This window comes from Hippoglossus stenolepis, chromosome 13, assembly GCF_022539355.2.
Source record: "Hippoglossus stenolepis isolate QCI-W04-F060 chromosome 13, HSTE1.2, whole genome shotgun sequence".
Taxonomy (NCBI): Eukaryota; Metazoa; Chordata; class Actinopteri; order Pleuronectiformes; family Pleuronectidae; genus Hippoglossus; species Hippoglossus stenolepis.
In genome coordinates, this window is record NC_061495.1 from 18,053,212 (window position 1) to 18,073,016 (window position 19,805).

Here is a 19,805-nt window from a genome sequence, read left to right on the forward strand (position 1 = left end):
TCCTCCATTGGCCATGATGGGAAGGGCCATCTGGTATCAATGTGGGGAAGTCACAAGCTTGTGCACACACTCACACCCACCCACCCACCCAGCCACCCACACACACACACACACACACACACACACACACACACACACACACACACACACACACACACACACACACACACACACACACACACACACATACCAGACATGACTTTTTTGTTTTAACGACAAGTGATTCAGGGCAGCACCTGAACACTATTTCACTGACCTTTCATACTATATGCATCACTTGTCTCCCAGGGGTGCGACAGGCTTTCATCTTTAACACCACTCAGCCTGGACAGATTCTGTGCGTTTAACAGGCAGCTGTCTGTTTCTCGATTCATGCAAACGTCACTGTCCACTGAACAAAAAACATCCCTTGTAATGTGTTTACTTCTGCATTTTTACCTGTCCTTGTGAAATTATTTGTATCTTATCTTATAAGATACAAATATCTTATCTTTCATTTTTAAAACTAACCTTGAGAAAGCATTTGTTGAAAAGATTAATGGAGCTTTAAATTTTATAGGGACCAAAGCAAACTGGAACTCAAGCCAACTCAGTATAAGTGCAATTATATTTTGTGTTGTTGTCTTGTTAGTGTGTATATCAGAGGAAAGCCTGGAGCTAGTTACCTTTACAAGGACCTCTAACCCCCAGATATCTAAACTCCAAGCACCCTGGACAATGTTTAATCCCTATTCTGATCCTGCTTTTATGACGGCAGTTTGATTCAACTTTTTGCAGCACTGTGCACAATCTTCCACATTTCTCCTGTTTTGGAAATTCCTGAAAGTAAGAAAAACTTTGGCCTGGATAAAAATAGACATTGTTTGGCTGTGATGTAATCCCGCGGCTGTATCCTGAAGTTTTCTTTTCGCTGTTGGTGCAGGCTCAACGTATCGCTGAAAAGGGAAACTGATTTATTTTGGCTTAATAACAAAACCCCGGCCTGATGAGGGAAGGCTTGCACAGAGTAAATCAAGTAGAAAATAAGCCAGGCTGAATTATTTTCAAAAGCCAGCATGCTATTAAGCCGGAGCAGGCCCGTGGCAGGAGCTCATGAAAAGAAAACATTTCAGGGTTTTCCATCATACAATTTCTTGTTCTTAATATCAGCACCTCTTGGCAGACACATAAACTTTGAGAAGGACACCGAGCACTTTACATGAGCCTCATGCAGCACTGCAGGGAAACATGTGCAACGCATAAAGTGTGCAAGACCCCTGCTGTACAGTATATCTGCCAGTGGCGATGTATGGGCGAGTGAGAGTGGAAGAGGTCTGGATAAGCACTTGTTTGTGCACTTTGTGCCGATGTTTCAGGCCCTAAACTACAAGTCACAGCGATGGACCTGGAGCTGAACCTTCAAAAACCACATTAACAGTTTGGAACAAGGAATTGATTTGTCTCCCAGACGTTCACATCCTCTCACTGCGATTGAAATTATTACGACTTGAGTCCTCCCTCCTGCTCTTTAGCATTAGCGTGACAAGTTCTGCACCATGGCTCACATATATCTCAAGTGTCCTTGTCTCTACCCACCACGTTCTCATGTCTGAAAAAAAAGGAAAAAATAAATCATCTGTTGTGCAGCAATCTGCGTCTTTTTGATTAACACCCCCATTCTACTTCCTTGGCGTGCCCCCGCCTCACCTCTCTTTCTTCCTCCCTCTCTCTCTGCACACATCCCTCTCTATGATTATTTAAACGGGTGCCAGAAAAACACTGTGACCCGTCTAATTTGGGCTGTGTGAGAGCGCGGAGAGGAGAGAGGGGCCCTGCAATTCTCCACACTCCCTTTTTCTACCGAGCGGGGAAGTGGCGGGTGAGAGAGAAGCTGTTGCCATGGCTACGCGCTGGCAGCTTCTGTCCTTGTGTTTGGAGAGCACTGGCTGTTCCCTCTCCACCATCAACGCCTGGGAGGGAGGAGAGTGGAGGAAGGAGGTGAGCTAGGAGGAAGGAGGTGAGGAGGAGGAGGTGTCTGAGGGGGGGTCGAGCTGTCAGAGGAGAACAACGCGAGGTCTCTCCGTCACAAAACCAAAGGGCTGCTGGCTGAGAAAAGAGCAACAAAAGAGCAACGCTGAGGACTCTGGTGGCTGATCAGCCCCTGCACACACGCACACACACACACACGCACACACACACACACACACACACACACACACACTGGTGTTGATGACTGGCTTGACAGCAGTGGGGGGATGCAGAGGAGTGGCAGTGTGTAATTGCTCCAGTGCTGCCACACAATTCAGGTGTCTCCATTGCCTGTATATGAGGAGGCTAATCTCTCAGCCACTCCTCATTGCATCCTTTGCTTGAAGCTCAACACAGAGCAGACCACACGATTGATAATCTCATCATCGCACCTCGACGGCCTCGATTCAAGTCGCTGCCGCCAACGCCATCGCCACGAACACTTCCCCAGGCACGTGTGTCAAGGTGTTGCATTTTCACTTGGCGAACTCGTTGATGCCTTCTACATTGGGTGAGGTATTTCAGGACGACTGTAGCACTGCAGGCTCCACCCTGGGTCTCGCCACCCAGTAAGATGATCTGGGTAATGGATAGCTGCGGAATGGACACAATACGAGAGCTGGCAGTTTTAAAACACACAAGTCTCCTTGTTACTTTCCTATAGCTCCTCTTTCATCCTCTTAAGCTCTGGAGCCGCTTTATAGTTACTTTGTCAACTAATCCAAACTATTTCCTTCTTTAATTGTATCTTATCTTATCTTACATTTGCACAGTAGAAAATGTGAGAGGCTCGCTACAGTCGCCCCCGTCCTTAAACGCGTCCCTACGTCTATCACCGATTGCTTGTTTGAGACTGTGTGTGTCTCTGTATTGGTGTTAAAGTTCATTCTAGGAGTGTGTGTGTTTGTGTGTGTGTGTGCAAGAGCTTTTTGCGGTTGCTATTAGACACAGCATGCTGAGGCCCCGGTGGTCATGCTGAACCGTCCCCCCCTGCCCCTCCCGCCCCCTCAACCCCACCCCTCCCTGGCAGGAGGCTGACCTTGGCAGGGCCTGACAGAGAGCTGGCCTGGAGGGAGATCCACGGAGCTCCACGCCAGCCCACTGAGCCAACCCACTCAGTCTGTGCAGGTGTACTGACGCCTGGACAAACACGTTCGCACACACACACACACACACTTGCATGAACAGCCACTGGCCTAGGGGGAGGCCCCCTGAGCGAGCAGATGTCCGATCCGTCCATTTTTCTGTGTTACCTTTCTTCTGGATTTCTCATGGTCATTCATATTTTCTTTTCTCCATTTTGTTGTGTGTGTTTTTCTTTGGTATCTCTTCTATCTCCTTTTAATAAGTCTAATTATTTGATTTGACCTTACAGCATTGTTGTTGTCCACTGTACTTGTAGACCCTTCTTCACTTTGTGCAGTGGTGCATTGTGGAAAAAAAATTATAATAACAACTTTATTTGTTGAGCACTTCCAGAACAGCTGTTTCAAAGCATTTCACAAATAGGACAAATAAAATCATGATTACAAAATACAATAAATAATATATGAAATATAAAATCAAGACAACAGATAAAATAAAACAACATAAATTAAAAGTAACGGCATAAGAAAAGGATAAAAGAATAATTTGCAAAAGCTCAAAACAATCAAGTTAAAGCCATTTGGAAAAAGTACTTATTAGAGATGATTTAAAAACAGACAGTGAAGTTTCAAGTCTGAAACCAACGGCCATAGAAACGTGACTAAATCACACTTCATTCCATTAATGTTATATTTTTAAGCACAAGATCATTAAAATTATCTCTGTGAGTTTAATGAAGGAGTCAGTGTTTCCAACCGCACTGTGCTGCACGCTCACAAGATGCATCTCTCATTGCTTAATGACAAATGCACATCAATAAATAGATGTATAAATGTATGTGTGAATCAATAATTTATTCCTCATAGCTCCCCTCACCAGTGTTCATTATTATAATATCATGTAGCGGAATATTGTAGGAGTTAAGAGAGGCCCATACATCTGGGAGCTTCTGACGCGGACGTCCCAGTGGAGGTATGAACCTAAGATAAACCTATCAGCTGCATACTGATGATGTGGTGGAGTAGATATACATTATATACACACTGCAGCCACCTCCACCCTCAGCTGGCTTCATTTACAGTGGAACTACAGGAATCTGTTGAAACGAGTGTTCGAAATTACACTGAATTACTTCAAAGTCACCGGGATGTCATCATATGAGAAGAGGCTGCAGAACTCAACTAAACACAACATGACAGATAATAAAAAGGACCAATGCAATGCTTACTTGTATATTTCATAAAATAACTGAAAAAATATTTAGCTTGAATGACTTTTTCATTGAGGAAAAGGACAGGTTAACTTTCATAAATAGTATGAGCAGAATATAATGTGTTATCTGTTAAGTATGCAATGAAAACACTGAATTATGAATCAATAAGAAGGCAAAGAAAATCTGTATCGAATTAGCTTGTGACTGTGCACGAGAAGAAATTGAAGATAACAATCTGGACTGCACGGACACATAAATAATAATATGCAACGAACCCATGAAAAAGTATAACAATGAGAAAAATGCAGGACTAATAAGAAATTATTTACAGCAGAAACAGACTCGCCAGTCATTTTTACTACCTGACAAAGCTGATGAAGTGTCAAAGTGTAACCCTAAAAATTATGTTGTGCCTCTTATCTCGGCCGAGGGGGTCATGTTTCCCCCCCCTGTCTGTTTATGTGTTAGTTTGTTTGTCAGCAGGATTCTGCAGACCACATGCACATGGATCATAAATCCTGGTGGCAGCCGCTCGTGGATTATGATTGCGATTAGATTGCATATACACAATACCTGCCTACTCACATACTATTACTGCTATCACTACAATTGTAACTGCTGCGCCCCTTCATCTCTGTCTGACATGTTCTTTTGTCCTAATATTCTAAACATTGATAAACCTCTCAGTTTATGTCCGACACTATCTTTTGTCATGAGTGTCATAACTATTGTCATTTCGTTGATGTGCTCTCCTACACACGACATCTATTCGTTTTTTCCTCACTCTGTCGAGTTTTAAGGGCAGATAATATCGTACCTTGTCAGGCTCTATGAGGCAAATTGTGATAAGTGAATATGGGCTACATAGATGAAATTTGATTGATTGATTGATTGATTGATTGATTGATTGATTGAGTTGGGTAAACTTTTTTCAGCCAGTGTGCGTTAATACATTTTGGAGCGAAATCCGGACAAAGGAATTTTTACTTTCCGTAACATTGGGAGAAGAGTGCTCACTACTTAGTGCTGCAATTTGGATGTTTGACCATTCATCACATTCATGGTTTCCTGGACATACAACCATGATTTTGTGACATTAAAACTGCTGATCTTTGTCCAGTGTGCAGCTTAGAGGAGGGAGACGGGGAAAATTCAAAACCTCCTGTTCAACTTTTAATATGACAAATACTTCCATATTCACAGATTCAGTTTTTAGGTGATGTGTGTCATTTCTTACTGACAGTTTTTTCAATGTTTAGTTAACAATGCAATATTTATATAAATACAGCGATGTGCTTGCAAGGGAGAAAATGTGATATTAAAAATGTTGTTTCCCGTCTAAGCAAGGGACCAATAAACATGAAACCTTGCTGTGAATAGAGATTAATTGCTGATATGATCATGTGCAGTTGTAAGATGCTGCGTCTGCTCAAGTCAAATTCAGTATATGATGTGATACAGATTCCAACAACATCAAGCATGCACTCAGTTTTGCAAAATGCCAGCATCGAGCCTTGTCTGAAAATTGTTGTACAATCTACAGCAGGAGAACTTTCCTTTGAAAAAAAAAAAAGTGTGTCAATCTCAGCACAGAGAGCGTCGCAGCGTGCATCATCCTCCAGAGTTTTGTGCTTCGGCAGTCAGATGGAGAGATGAACAGGCTGGGGCCGATCCTTTGTGCTTCTCAGATTTCATTTTGGAGGACAGAGAACCTTGACTTGTGAAGCTGAAAGCAAACACTTCTCATTTTGTGTATGTCGCCCCGTGATGTTGGGCATTCAGAGTGGGAGCAGAGTGCGACTGCAGGGGAATAAAGAAAAGGTGGAGGGGTGAGCACTTCATCGCCTGCAAACCAGGGCTGTCTGACTGTGTGAATAGTTCTAATATGTATACATTCTAGTCCAGCCTATTTTTCAAGGATTCAAGTTGATTCTTCACTCTCGAGTTTCTCACAGCCACTTCACTTCGTATATTCTATTCTTTTTCTTCAAATCCTGTCAGTATTATCCCTCTTTTATTATTGAGTTCAAAGCCTATGAAATGCATGAAAAGAGCCATAATTGATCTTCCACTGTATATCCACTCCCTAAAAACAGAAAGAAAATTAATACACGTGTGCTTATCATTCTTATTATCTTGGATTGTAGTTGCTCTAACTTGACCAACAATAACAGAACATCCTCTGTTTCTTCAATGTTTTCTTCTCCCCCTGTTTTCTCTCCCTCCCTCCCTCCCTCCCTCCCTCCTGACTGTGCTGTAACAGGTTGTGTTTAGCTTCTCTGCGCCCTCGTACTTCCTCGTCTGGCACGTCTGTTCTTTCAGTCCAGAGTCTAAAGTTCAGGTAGAGACAACATGAGGGGAGCATCACATCGCCCGGCTGTAGCATTTCACAACACACACACACACACACACACACACACACACACACACACACACACACACACACACACACACACACACACACACACACACACACACACGCACGCATGCACACACATACACACGCATGCGTTTTTTTTGTCTTGCTCAGTCAAATCCAGGCTTCCTCTGCACAGTAAGAATGCCTGCCCCCTCAGTGTGAACATTTTGTAGCGTGTGACTAAATGATGAATGTTGTTACAATAATTTGATGAGATTGGGTCAGATGATGCAAGCGAGAATGAGTGTGTAATGATAATGCTCCTCTTGATGTCTTACAGCTTATTATGCTGCACCACAAATGATCCCCCCAGACGCCTGCGCTGTCTTTGAACTGCTGCCGTTCCAGGGTGATACATTTAGCAACCTGTCTGGAGCTGGCGTAGCCTTGGGAGAGGGGATCTGTGTCTCAAGTGTTTAATAAGCCCTACCGAGGGGACCCTACGGTGGCCATTCCCCGGTGTCCCTCAGACCATTTCCTCATCCTCTCCAAACTCTCCTCAGCAGATCTCTGCAGCCCCCCTTCTTGCCATCCACCTCCCTCACAGCGCTTGTTTGCGCTCAGCTCTTGCCTGTCTCCCTTCAACACATGCCAGGACTCCTCGGGCACCGGTTCCACAGCGAGGATCTCATTTGAAAGGGCTCCTCAGGACGTCATTATCAGGATCATCACCGGGCCTTATGGCTGATGTTACATTAGTGTTCCATCACACACGCGGAGCCTTCAAAGCGCCGGCCTTCTCATCACGCAAATCACGATTCTTCTCCGAGATTGGTAATATCACATGAATCTGTAATTGACGAGTCTCATGTATAAATACACTGGAGACCATAAGATGAAGAATAAACATGTCTGTAATGTCGAGGGTCTCTGATTTTTTTTTTTATGCAATTGTACATCACTGTTCGGATTCACTGAGATTTTAAAACAACAGGTAGCAGATATGTCAAATAATGCTCAGCGTTGTGCAACCTAATCATTATGCAATGCTTTTAAATGCCACAATGTGCACAGGCTCAGTGGTGGAGAGCTTGTCAGGAACATTTCCCTGCAGCCTGAGGGTCATTCATATGATTACCTGCTTCTCCACCAATTACCTTTTGACAAACCGGTCAAACAAAAGGGAAAGTTGGAGCAGAGTGGAGAGAATAAAGAAAAAAGAGAACCACAGAACAAGTGCAGGTAAACGGTGCAAAATAAGCGAAAAGGCTTGTCGTTTAAAAACAGCAGTTAAACTTACATTGCTGTAGCTTATGTTGAATTTCAGTGAATATGTGTGTTACAATAATACTGATTTACATTATACTTCAATATTGGGCCAATAATTTAAAACCTTTGACCTAATGCTGTGTGTCATTATTTTTTTTTAAAGGGGTTGGCTAATTGGTTTCTGTGCCTATAACCTTATACATGTGTGCTATGTGAATTCCCAGTGAGTTTTTTTAAGTTCGGCCGTAGCCATAACAAACCGTGTAGGTTTTTTTTGTTTTATTACTTCAGATTTTTTAAGTCAGCAGTATGTCACAGTATACAAACAATTTATACCTGCACATTTATTTTTTTATTTGCAGCATGTCGTCTTACTTTAAGTATTGACGGTTTGTATACTGACCATTCCATTGCTCAAACCAGGGCAGTAGTCATAATAGTCCCCCCCAATGTGTATATATGGTCAAATTGTCCCCCCCAATAAATTGAATTGTAAATAGAGTGGAGAGGAGGAGAAAAGATGACTGATAGGAGGTTAGTGTAGGATCAATCAAAACCAATTTACTAAACCTTTTGCTAAAATAACTGTACTTGCCTTCATAGATCTATAGCAATGCATGCATTTCTGTTCATTGTTTAAAAAATAATACAATATAATCTTAACATTGTGGGCCAACAATGTGTTTGCTGTCTTATGTCTCAATTCTAATGTTTACACACTAATTTAAGTATATTTTATATAATTTTATATACTTATGTATTTGTATTTTTTAAAATAAAAAAAATGTTATATATAAAGTTATATAAAATACACATAAACATGTTTATATTACCGAGGACACATTAGACTTACAAAACTAAAAATCCAAAATAACCATCTCTAGAAATTTAGTGATGTTAGAAATTGAGAAACAAAGAATTATTTCATCCCAGTTAAGAAAATCAGGGATGGAACTGGTGTGAAAAACCCAATTATACTGGTTTTAATATACTGTAGCTCTTTAAATGTATTCAAACATATAAGCTTTGAAAGGAATGTCTAATATTATAAACCATTTCGCATCTAACCATCTAAGTGGATATGCACTTTGTAACCATGACAATTTTCATTACAGTCACATCCTCCTTCATCCATCCATCCATCTATTCATCCAAACAACCCCTCTTCCCATTGGACACTTGGAGCCCCTCCTATCAAGGCAGCCAGAAAATACTTCTTAATTCACCCGTGTACAATCACCCAGCCACCTCTCCATCCAGCACAGACAACCTTATTAATCTCGTCACTCTTTCCCTCCATCCCTTTTGTTCCATCCTTCTGTCTCCACCCAACCATTTTAACATCCATTCATTGCAAACACAAGACATACAGTATCTTGTGTGAAACAGAGTGAATATTAAGTGGGCAGCAGTTGGATCAGGATTCACAGTGCTACTACTGTAAATGGTCCTTTCCCCTCTGTCTCTATCATCTCTCTCAGCCATGCTCCTCCAGCGCCGCGATAAAGCCTGCGCCATGTAAAATGGTACGAGCTCCATCAGCCATGCAGATGAGTGCTGCTTCCTTTACCTTAATTAGAGCTCCCAGGGGACGGACCGTGGGCGCTCAGCAGCATCAGCATCGGCCCCCCCACACCACAGAAATACCTTTCATCAAGACGGAGAACACCTGGAGGAAAGCTGACATGGGTACAGTGGCTCGGGCACTGTGCAGAGGAGAATTTGAAGGCAGTCATTATGTGGAAATGGTCCAGCATGTTATTCAAGGCTAATCACTTAAACAGCAGGCAGAAATGTGGCGTTTTACTTTGGAGCTGAAACTAAAATCCAATATTTGCTGTTTTTCTCAGACTTGCATGACAGTAACCTGAATGAGGTAATGTCTTGGAATGATGGTCAGACATAACAAGCCATTAAAATACATCAAGTTAGAATTACACTATTATCTGACATTATATACATCATTTTAAAAACAAATGAATCAATTAATTAAAAAAAATCAACAATCAAATGGATAATAACAGCAATCAAAGTTTAGTTTCCTCGCTTATATATGAGAAAAGAATATATTAAAAACAATATTTAAATATAATAAAATGCAATTTTTTTAAAACAAAAAATAGGTATGGTATTGGGAGTACTACCTTCTTGCTTAATGGGTTAATCTTTTGGTCTAACAATAGAATATCCATCCATCCATCATGGTTTTCTAAAGCCCAATGTGACATAAAACTAATGCTAAGCTAACTCCACAATGACATGGATAAGCCTCACATTTGAAAAGTTGCAAAGAGAAAAGAACCTTTGGAATTTTTTGTTTCGTCCGAACTAAAATAACAGGTGTGAAACGTGCCTCAGACCAAAATGAATTCCGACCTAAAGAGGTGGTTTTGGTCCAGATCAAACTGAACTGGATTGGAGGGTTTGCAGCGTGAAAACATTTTGTATGACAGTTCAGACTCTTGGACAAATTACAGGAAGTCAAGACAGCATTAATCAAGAAAAGCAGAAAAAGCAGGATTAGTTGTAGTTTACACCTCCAACAATATAATGTTTGAATGACGAGGATATTAATGTTGCTGGTAGTAAAACCATAATGATATTACAGTGGCAACGAAATTAGTAAAGTGAACCGATTCATTCATTTTCTCAATTGAAACAGAAAGACTCATTTTTTCAATGCAATTTATTTAAAAAAATAAGAGAATAAAATGCATGAAATGTCAACATGCCGACGTCAGATGCATATCTGCAGTGTCCGAGTAGTGTCCGAAACGTTCCTTTCTGATGAGCTCATTGTAGTTCTTCATATAGAAGTCACTATAAAGTGAAGGGGCTGTTTTCAGACACGGCCTATTGGACCATTATTGGTTGTTTTAATCTCACAAAATCAAGATTGTACGTCCATTTCTTAAACTGAGGTAAAACATGAGAACAGGTAACCTTCTTCCTTTAGAGCATGAATGTAAAAACATAATTCTGTAACATGAGGATCAAATATTCTCAGTAGTACTCATATGCACATATCTCCACCATGGACTCTATCTCACAATGTTAAAGTGTGATCCTTAATGTCCAACCTAAAGCTTAATAAAATATATATGATATAACAAGGAAGTTTGGTTCAGACCGTGGCCATTAAAAATTCTTCAAAATTATTGAAGTAGTGGCCCTTTAAAGGTTCAGTGTGTCTAATTTAAGGACATCTATTGGTGAAGTTGCATTTTGCAGCTGAATACCCCTCACCTCACCCTCCCTTTCCAAACATGAGAGAGAACCTGTGGTAGCCTTCAGTTATCATAAAAACTCAAAAAGTGTTTAGTTTGTCCAGTCTGGGCTACTGTAAAAAACATGGCGGCCTCCGTAGAGAGGACCCGCTCCTGATGTAAATATAAAGTATTTAAATATAAAGGGCTCATTCTAGGGTAAAGAAAACAACAATTCATATAATTTAGATGAAACACACTTGTGAAAACATCACTAGGATTATTTTTTTCTGCCAATAGATCCCTTTCACCTAAATCTTACACACTGCACCTTTAATTTTCTGATCCAAGCTTCTATTGATGACAAATAATTTACACTTTATTAAAAGTTTTGATCAGAATATTTCAACTATTCAAACATATTTAAAGTAACCACCCACTCTCTCTTTATAACTTTATTCTCTTTAATTGTGAAGGTCCGTTAAAAACCCTGAAGAATTGGATAGATAGATAGATAGATAGATAGATAGATAGATAGATAGATAGATAGATAGATAGATAGATAGATAGATAGAGGGAAATTTAGGCATACATTAGCACAGACACAGTCAAACACAATAAAACGTCAAAATGAGTTAAGAAAGAAATGAAGACATATCATATTATTAATCCTCTGTAAATGTGACAAGACTAAAGAAACGCATCCTGGGTCTGAATGAACACAATGATTCCTGCGCCCTCACTTCTCCGCCGGCCCCTTTAAACGGGGAGGTGCCCCGGTGCTCGGCGCTGCGCTCCGGGAGGGGCCGAGCCACGGAGTCCGGTGTGCCCGGGTCTGGAGCGCGGACGCGTCGGAAACCTCCCTGGAGGGGCCCCGTGTAATTCGATGCATGCTGTTAAAGCTTAGAGTATATTGTCTTCCCCTTTTTGCTTATGAAGCCTCCACCCACCGGCCCACCCTACATTTAGCGGATCATGTGACTCGGGGTAAGTCATTTGCAAGTACAACAGTTCTCTGTGCGCTCCCATTCATTTCCTGAGAACTGCCTAAGCTGAGCAGCTGAGAGGCAGAAGGGGAGGGAGCTGATCACACACACACACACACACACATGCACACACACACGCACACACACACGCACACACACATGCACACACACACGCGTACAGTACACACGGACATACGCGCAGAGTGAGAGGAGCGAAGAGGAGAGGAGAGGAAAACAGTGTCCTGGTCTCCACGGCTCTGCAGCTCCTGACAAGGTCTGTGCATTTTCTCGTCCTGTTCCTCTGCTGCCGCTGCTCCGTGCTTTATTTGTCACGTTGCTCGGCTTTGTGCTTGTGTTCAGTGCGTCTTGTTCAGCTGTCATTGCTCTGTCAGGGCAGATGACAACTCCGATCACCTATGGCATTGTGTCTGGTGGCTGTCAAACCAGAGAGCCCTGCATGGTGCGCACTGGGCATGTAACACTTTACCCCCCCCCCCACCATGAGAAAGAAGAATCAGAAGCTGTCATTACAAGAGATGAGGAAAGAGAAGTGATCGGTGGCCGTGGGCATGGGCAGCAGCAGCAGCAGCATCCTGACTCTGCAGTGGCCGGCACCGGTTGTGAAATCGTTTACCTCCAGAGCAACTTCAGAGCTCCGCACAGTTGTGGAGTGATTATTGACTGAGTGTGGTGAATGTGAGAGTTTGAAGTGTGACAGCAGCAGCAGCACACACCAAACTCCCCCTGTGAGCACGCTCACTGCGAGGAAAAAAGTTTGCTGCTTGTCAGACTTTTGTGACTTGTCATAGGAGAGTTTTGTTTGTGCATGTGTGTGGGTGTGTATTTGTGCAAAGCATTGTTGTGTGTGTGTGTGTGTGTATGTATGAATGTGTGTGTGTGTGTGTGTGTGTGTGTGCGAGAGAGAGAGGGACAGGCTTGTTTGCCCATGATAGCCTACTGTAGCAGCTTAGAGATAGAGAGAGGAGGCTGTTAGCAACGGGTTAAACATTAGGAGGCTCGGGTAGCGGAGGAAGGACACTGGGGGTGTGTGTGTGAGTGTGTGTGTGTGTGTGTGTGTGTGTGTGTGTGTGTGTGTGTGTGTGTGGGGGAGTGTTGCAGGGGTGGTGTCTTGGATGTCATCGGCAGCGCTCTCACTTCCAGGGTAATAGTCATTGGTATTGATGGGTGGCTGTCAGAGAGGCAGGGAGCCACCAGGCTGGGGAGAGTGGCCGGGGGCTGGCCCTTGGCTGTTATTTTCAATTACAGGGGACCAGGGCAGAGCTGACAGCAAAGGCATTTGTACATCCAGCAGGAGGGGGAGGAGGGTGAGTGGTGGCAAGAGGAGGGGAGGGAGCAAGAGGGCAGGAGGGAGGGAGCGAGGGAGCGAGGAAGGTGGGAGGGGGGGCGATGAGACTCTGGCCCCTGCTCCTGGGTTTGATGTGGAAACTGAGCACTGACCTCTGTGACTTTACCCCCGTGCTATGGAGAGGCCCTGGTTTGGCTTTAACTGTCTAACAGCCATAGGGTGTGTGTTTGTGTGTGTGCGTTTAAGTGGGGGTGCCATGCACAACAACAACAAAAAAATTAATAAAGAGGAAGAAAAAGAAGGGGGTGGGCTTGTGTGTGTGTGTGTGTGTGTGTGTGTGTGTGTGTGTGTGTGTGTGTGTGTGTGTGTGTGTGTGTGTGTGTGTGTGTGTGTGTGTGTGTGTGTGTGTGTGTGTGTGCCGTGGATGAGACCCCCTGCAGCTCAGGGATGTTCAGCGAGTGAGATTAGTGCCCATTTAAACTCTCACTTAAATCCATTTACAAAAGGGCCTTCTCACTGTGCATGAATAAGCAGGCTGATATTACCACACACGTAGTGGAGACTCTACAGTGAAGAAGAATCATATCCAAGCTCTGAAACAGGAAATATAAATATATCCTGGCGCTGGTGAACAAATGGGTGAAGGCTGCTATGAGGGGAGGGTGATAACACTTGAAGATAATATCAGAATCCTGAAGGGTATTTTTGCGATGACATAACAATATGATAAAACGCTGTAGAAAATCAGATCAAATCTCCAATGTTGAATCTCTGAACCAAACCGACTATATAGTGAATCATCATAGTGACTGATGACACCATTGACAGCGGAGCTGTGATACAGACAGCGAAACTCGCAGAAACAATTGTGGTGTGAAGACTCGTGCAAAAGAAAGTGTCTGCTGTACTATTAACTGTACAAACATGTGTAACATGACAGGGAACGAAACAGCTTGAAGCAGCAACAGACTGAACATACAGACAGTCAGATGTAGCACTGCATATCACAACAGTATGAATGGTGATATGTGATGTACAAAAGGAAGTGCATTTAGGGTTAGGGTCATATAGAAACTACACACTCATAGATATCAGTCCCCCAAACATGCTTGGTTTTGTTTTTATCGGCATCCTTGCATTATTCGCTGGGAAATTGGTTAAAAAATGTCCGATCTCGCAATGTAAAAAAAAAGTGAAAACAAATTTCCTTGATCTGGGCCAAAATTTAAAGGGTTCTTTCTTGGCCCATGTCCCATTCACCAAGTTTAGTGGAAATCTGTAGTAGTTTTTCCATAATCTTGCTAATCAACCAACCAACCCACCAACCCACCAACCCACCAACCAACCAACCAACCAAGCAAGCAGACTGTGGTGAAAACATACCATCCTTGGCTGAGGTCAAAAAGTGAAATTACTCTGTCAGTTGCTGTGAATCGTTGAACGGGACTCAACGAAATGATTTCAGTCAGCAAAGTGATTTGTTGCTGTTTTTCCAGGCAGGTTTTTAATGATTGTTTTCAAATGTTTGGTTTGGCATCTTTAGCTAAATAAACACTTACATCGGTAATTTATTTTCACTGTCTTCCACTGTACGTCACGTTGAATCACATATGTTAAGATTTATCACAATTAAAACCATACTGGTTTGATCGTGAACAATATGATGCGGCTCACCCGAGTTGTTTCCCACCACACAACTGCATCAAACTGCTGCTGCCACGACTCAACCCCCACCTCAAGACATGGTCCAATGGCTTATGATAGAGATCAATGCAGGTGGGGGGGGGGGACTCAATTAAAAAGCCAGTCACCAACGGATAGACTCTAACTGTCCATCAACACAGCTCTGCCCGGCACATTTAATTGCTCGGAAGGATCGCCCCCTCACTTAAAGCATCATCTGTCTGCCACAGATCACAACTCACAATTTGGGTGTGTGCTGACAGATTGTGTCTTTCAGGAAGAAGTGCCGTGCGTCTTGTATGTGCACTCCAACTACATGTAGGCTCACTGTCTTATTCAGGGAGACGTGAAATTCCCAGTATTACCCCCTAATCAGCTGGGTTAACTGCTGGCATATTGACAGACTGCTGTATCATTGATCCATGTGGGTGTTGTGGAGTGTATCGTCATTGATTGCAGATAGACTGCAGTCCACGGTACGGCTGGATTCACTGGGGGGGACCCTGAATGTGAGCTGAGGAAAATTAAAGAGGTAGGGAAAGCTTAAGGTGCACCGCGGGATATTCTGTGGCCCCTGGTTATTAAGGTTTCATCACATTTCCAGAGAGCTGTCAAACCTGGACGTTCAGCCATAGAGCGAGAGTTACCTACCCTCAGGTTCCCGTGTGTCAAGATCATATTTACACAATTTGTGTAACAGGCAGCAGCCAGACAGACGGCTTTGCATATTAATGGATGTACCTGGATACAAAGCTAATGAAAGCAATGTGACAAAAAGGTCAAGGATCGAGAGGGTTAAGCATCCAAAACATCTGGAGCTACTTTGCTGCTGTTTCACGCTGCACCAGAAGACATGCGGCTGGTTGTCATGTTGAGCTTCCTGTGTGTGAAATAAGACCAATATTTGTAGGTGATAGCTGTGAGTCTAACTCTGTGTGCTGTGGTTTCATCATGTCAGGAGATGACAAAATGTTCTCCCTCCCCTGTGTGCGTTTTCTCCTGTGGGGCCAACCTTTGACCCCCGGTGTCCAGCCCACGTTTGTTTACCAAAATCGAGTTAAGGGTGTACACAGAGTCCTGGAGCATGTGGGTTTTGTGACTAAGTACGAGAGAGAGCGAGAGAGAGAGAGAGAGAGTGAGAGAGAGAGAGAACGGAAAGTATTGTGCAAACGTGGTCTAAACAGTGAACGCAAACAGAAAGAACTACAATCTAACATTGGCGATTACAGCTTGTCAAACATCACCGTAAGTATTTTGATTTTAGTTGCATTCCTCGGTTGAATACTTCTAAAAAAGCCAAAGGACAACTCATCTTATCTTTTCATAAAAATGTGTCATCAAACAACAAACAGATGTAAGTGGATGTGTATTTAAGGCAATGTTTTCTGACCAGTGCCCAGATCCAAGTTTTGTTCTTGATGACACCATCTCTAGAGCTGAACACTCAGCGCTTACTGGAAATGACTCATATAGCAGCGCTTGACCCCAGACTCTGATTTAAGATGGCTTGGTGTTTCCATGGCTCAGATGGAAATGTATGTCAATCTCTGGTGATGTTTCCTCCTTCAAGCAAGCGTCTGCTTTGCTTTAGCCAACTGTGGTTGGTCAATAGAAGGAGGAAGAGAAGGAAGGAAGCCAAGATAAGAGGATGGGGGAGTTGTTCGTAGTCATCATTTTCAGATTGTTTTGGACCATTTTGAGGTGATATTACAGGAAGAGTTTCCCTTTACTGAAACTACAGCTCTCTTGCCTCGGTGCAGATGACTTCAGCAGACCTGCACACGGATGCTACACGGATTACTGTGAACTTTGTTTCCAGTTGTACTGTAGGTCAACTGTTAGGAGAGGAAACTATGCAAACAACATGTGGAAACCATTTGGGGGTGACTGTGGCATTCCATGGGCACTTTGGCTCCAGCGATGACCGAAATGTTAGCTCATGCTATGCGCCATGACGCCGCTCGATTAGCTGCTTCGACCAGGTATCAACATGGCATCGCATCAGTTGGAAAGGAGAGGAAAAATAATCGAGGAGAAGGCACGAGTAGATGAGTAATGGAGGTAAACACAGCTGCTGGCTTTTACTGAGTGGTGTTGGAGAGCTGGAATGGGTCAAACCAAGGCGAAAAAACTCAGTGAGCGAGAATAACTGCCCGCACATTTGATGTAATAAGTGTAGGAATGTTTCGGTTGGTCGATATTGTCTGTTTCCTTATGCCGCGTGTTGGGGTGGATTTGGTTGTGTCAGCACAAAGTGAGGTTAGATAGGGTAGGCTCTTAGTGATGCTGCATCAAGACTATTAAACACTAAGGCCAATGCATTTAACCTCGTGTGTTTGTGTACATGCCCGTATGCATGCGTCTGTTTGTATCACCAGAGACAGCGGGTGAGAAAAAGGGCAGCAGGAGAGAATTGGGAAAAAAAAAAGTGTGTTTAAGTGTTAGAGATGATATGTAGTAGATGAGTCATTGTATTGGTGTCTCCGCATGCCTGCATTGTACGATTATTGTGAAACATGTAGGTCGTTCTTTGAGAGTGCAAGTGAGTGCACACATGTGCCCATTCAATACAGTAGACGAGCCATTGTGAGTAGCGTGTATGTACACGGTACATATGTTGGGGGAGGGAGAGATCGCACATGCACTCACGCACACATGCACGACACATTCAGACATACATGTTAGAACAAATGCACACACACATTTTTAAATACACATATAAGAGCCTGGGGGGATAAAAGACAGTAGCCCACTCAAAGAATCCCCCATTAGGGCAGCAGGAGTGGACTGTCATCCCTTGGGGAGGGGAGGAAGAGAGGGCGAGAGAGATAGAGTATGTGGGTGGTTGGCGGTGATAGTGGTGGTGGTGGGAAGGATGCAGGTTATTGTGAGGATGCTAATCTGATGCATCCCACCTCAATGTTAGGGCAGCGGATGAGAGCAACCTTCAGTATCTCTAAGCAGAGAGCAGCCGTAACCTTTACATGACTGAGTGCTGTGATTCACAACTTCACGTGCACTCTCACGGGTTTTTATTCTAAACACGCTTTCTGTAATATTCTATATCTCTCTGTTTTATAGTGGATTGCGTACAAGCATTCAGTGGAGAAAAAAAATGCTCTGTGGTTTTTCCAGCAATTTATTTACTGCGAATTCTGAAGCCCGCGATGCACCTCGGACAGTTTGAGATAATTATCAAGTACTGCAGTGTGGTCACCTCAGCGTGGGACCTCTGCACCGAGAGTAAATAAGAGACGAGAAGAGAGTCACTTAGTGCATCTTTTATTGATCCACTGGAGCTAACCCTTTCTCTCCGTCTCCCCCTCTCTCTCTCGTGCACACAGACAGTATAGACCCACCGTGTGAAAACCTCGCCATAAACATGAAAAGAATATTGCAGCGTCCTCCTGAAACGCTGTGCCAATTACTGCGTGTTATTTCGCTCTGCCCCCCACCTCCTCCTTTTGGTACAAGTGAGTTTTGTGTCAGAGGCTATTTTAGATGCACAGCCGCTGACCCCACTGCATTTACCGAGGTGAGTGCGTGTGTGTGTGCGTGAAGGGTGTTCCAGAGAGGTCACCCGATTATGTTGAAACAAGAAGACCTCGCAGTGTATTGGCTGTTTGGGAGCTGTTTTTTGAGGAGTCTATTTGTGGTTTCTTAACTCAGTCCAGCGCTCACACTGGAATATCTAACTTAGTCCTTCTCATGATTACATGAAATGATCTTCAAATGGATATAAACTGCCCAGAATGGTGTCACAAATTGCTAAGACTTGTGAGTCGAAGCTCGCTTGAGTAATGCCACCTCACTTTAGAGCCGTCACGGTCACAGCTTGTTTTGCTGTTTCTCTGCTGCATTTGAGGCACATGATGCAAGAGGATGTCAGACTCTTGGTGCACCTCTCGCTGGAGCACTGTGGAGGAGTGCATGTGTGTCATTGTGCGTGTTTGATGTGCATGCGTGTTTGTGTGTGCGAGCATACTGTAGGTGTGTGTGGGAGGCTGTTTGTGTTGAATGGGCGTCTTTATTCTTCTTTCATGGGCACATGCTGTGAAATCGAGGGGGTTTTGTGTGTGTCTGTGTGTCTGAATGTAGGATAAACTTGGTTCATCATAGGTGCAGGTAAAGGTCACAAGATCTGTGAGTAAGTGTGGTAGTCAGATTGTCTGAACAGGGCTGTGGCTCAGGAAGTCATCTTCATGAGAAGTGCGTTTGACACACAGACGCAGACAAACCAGACAGCGACCGACTCCTTTTTTCGCTTTGAGTGTTTCCTCTCAGAATAAATAGCTTCTTCATTTCCCACAGTTTCACAAGACCTTAAAAGGGGACGGAGGCGGTATTAGTTGAGATGCAGATCTTACACAAAGACAAAAAGTCTCATCAAACAAAAATATTCACAGGATTTTCTCTTTGACCTATTGAAAACTTTGTTTTATTTTTAGAATTGTTTATAGGTGTTACTAAGAATACAAAGAGACACTACAGACATACAGTATCCGATCAAAGTATTGTCAGTGGTTTGAGATGCATTAGATAAAACCATGTGTTGGAGTATGACAGAGTTTTATTCATTTAGTGGGATCAACTTCTGTTAAATACTACATTTTTTTTCTTGTGTGAAAAGTACAGTATTACCCACTCAGCAAACTGTACCTACGATTGTGTGTGTTTGTGTATCTGTGTG

The 19,805-nt window shown here is 43.2% G+C and overlaps 1 protein-coding gene across 2 annotated transcripts in view; it reads left to right on the forward strand.

The window, feature by feature from the left end:
• The first annotated feature begins 11,965 nt into the window (after positions 1 to 11,965).
• Positions 11,966 to 19,805, forward strand: part of klf12b (Kruppel-like factor 12b) — a 38,988-nt gene continuing 31,148 nt past the window's right edge. Inside the window, exon 1 of one of the 2 annotated variants that reach the window (XM_035174508.2) lies at positions 11,966 to 12,127. In XM_035174508.2, coding sequence (XP_035030399.1) covers positions 12,031 to 12,127 — 97 coding nt within the window. In that variant the 5' untranslated portion in view covers positions 11,966 to 12,030. The other variant, XM_035174509.2, reaches the window with a different exon arrangement.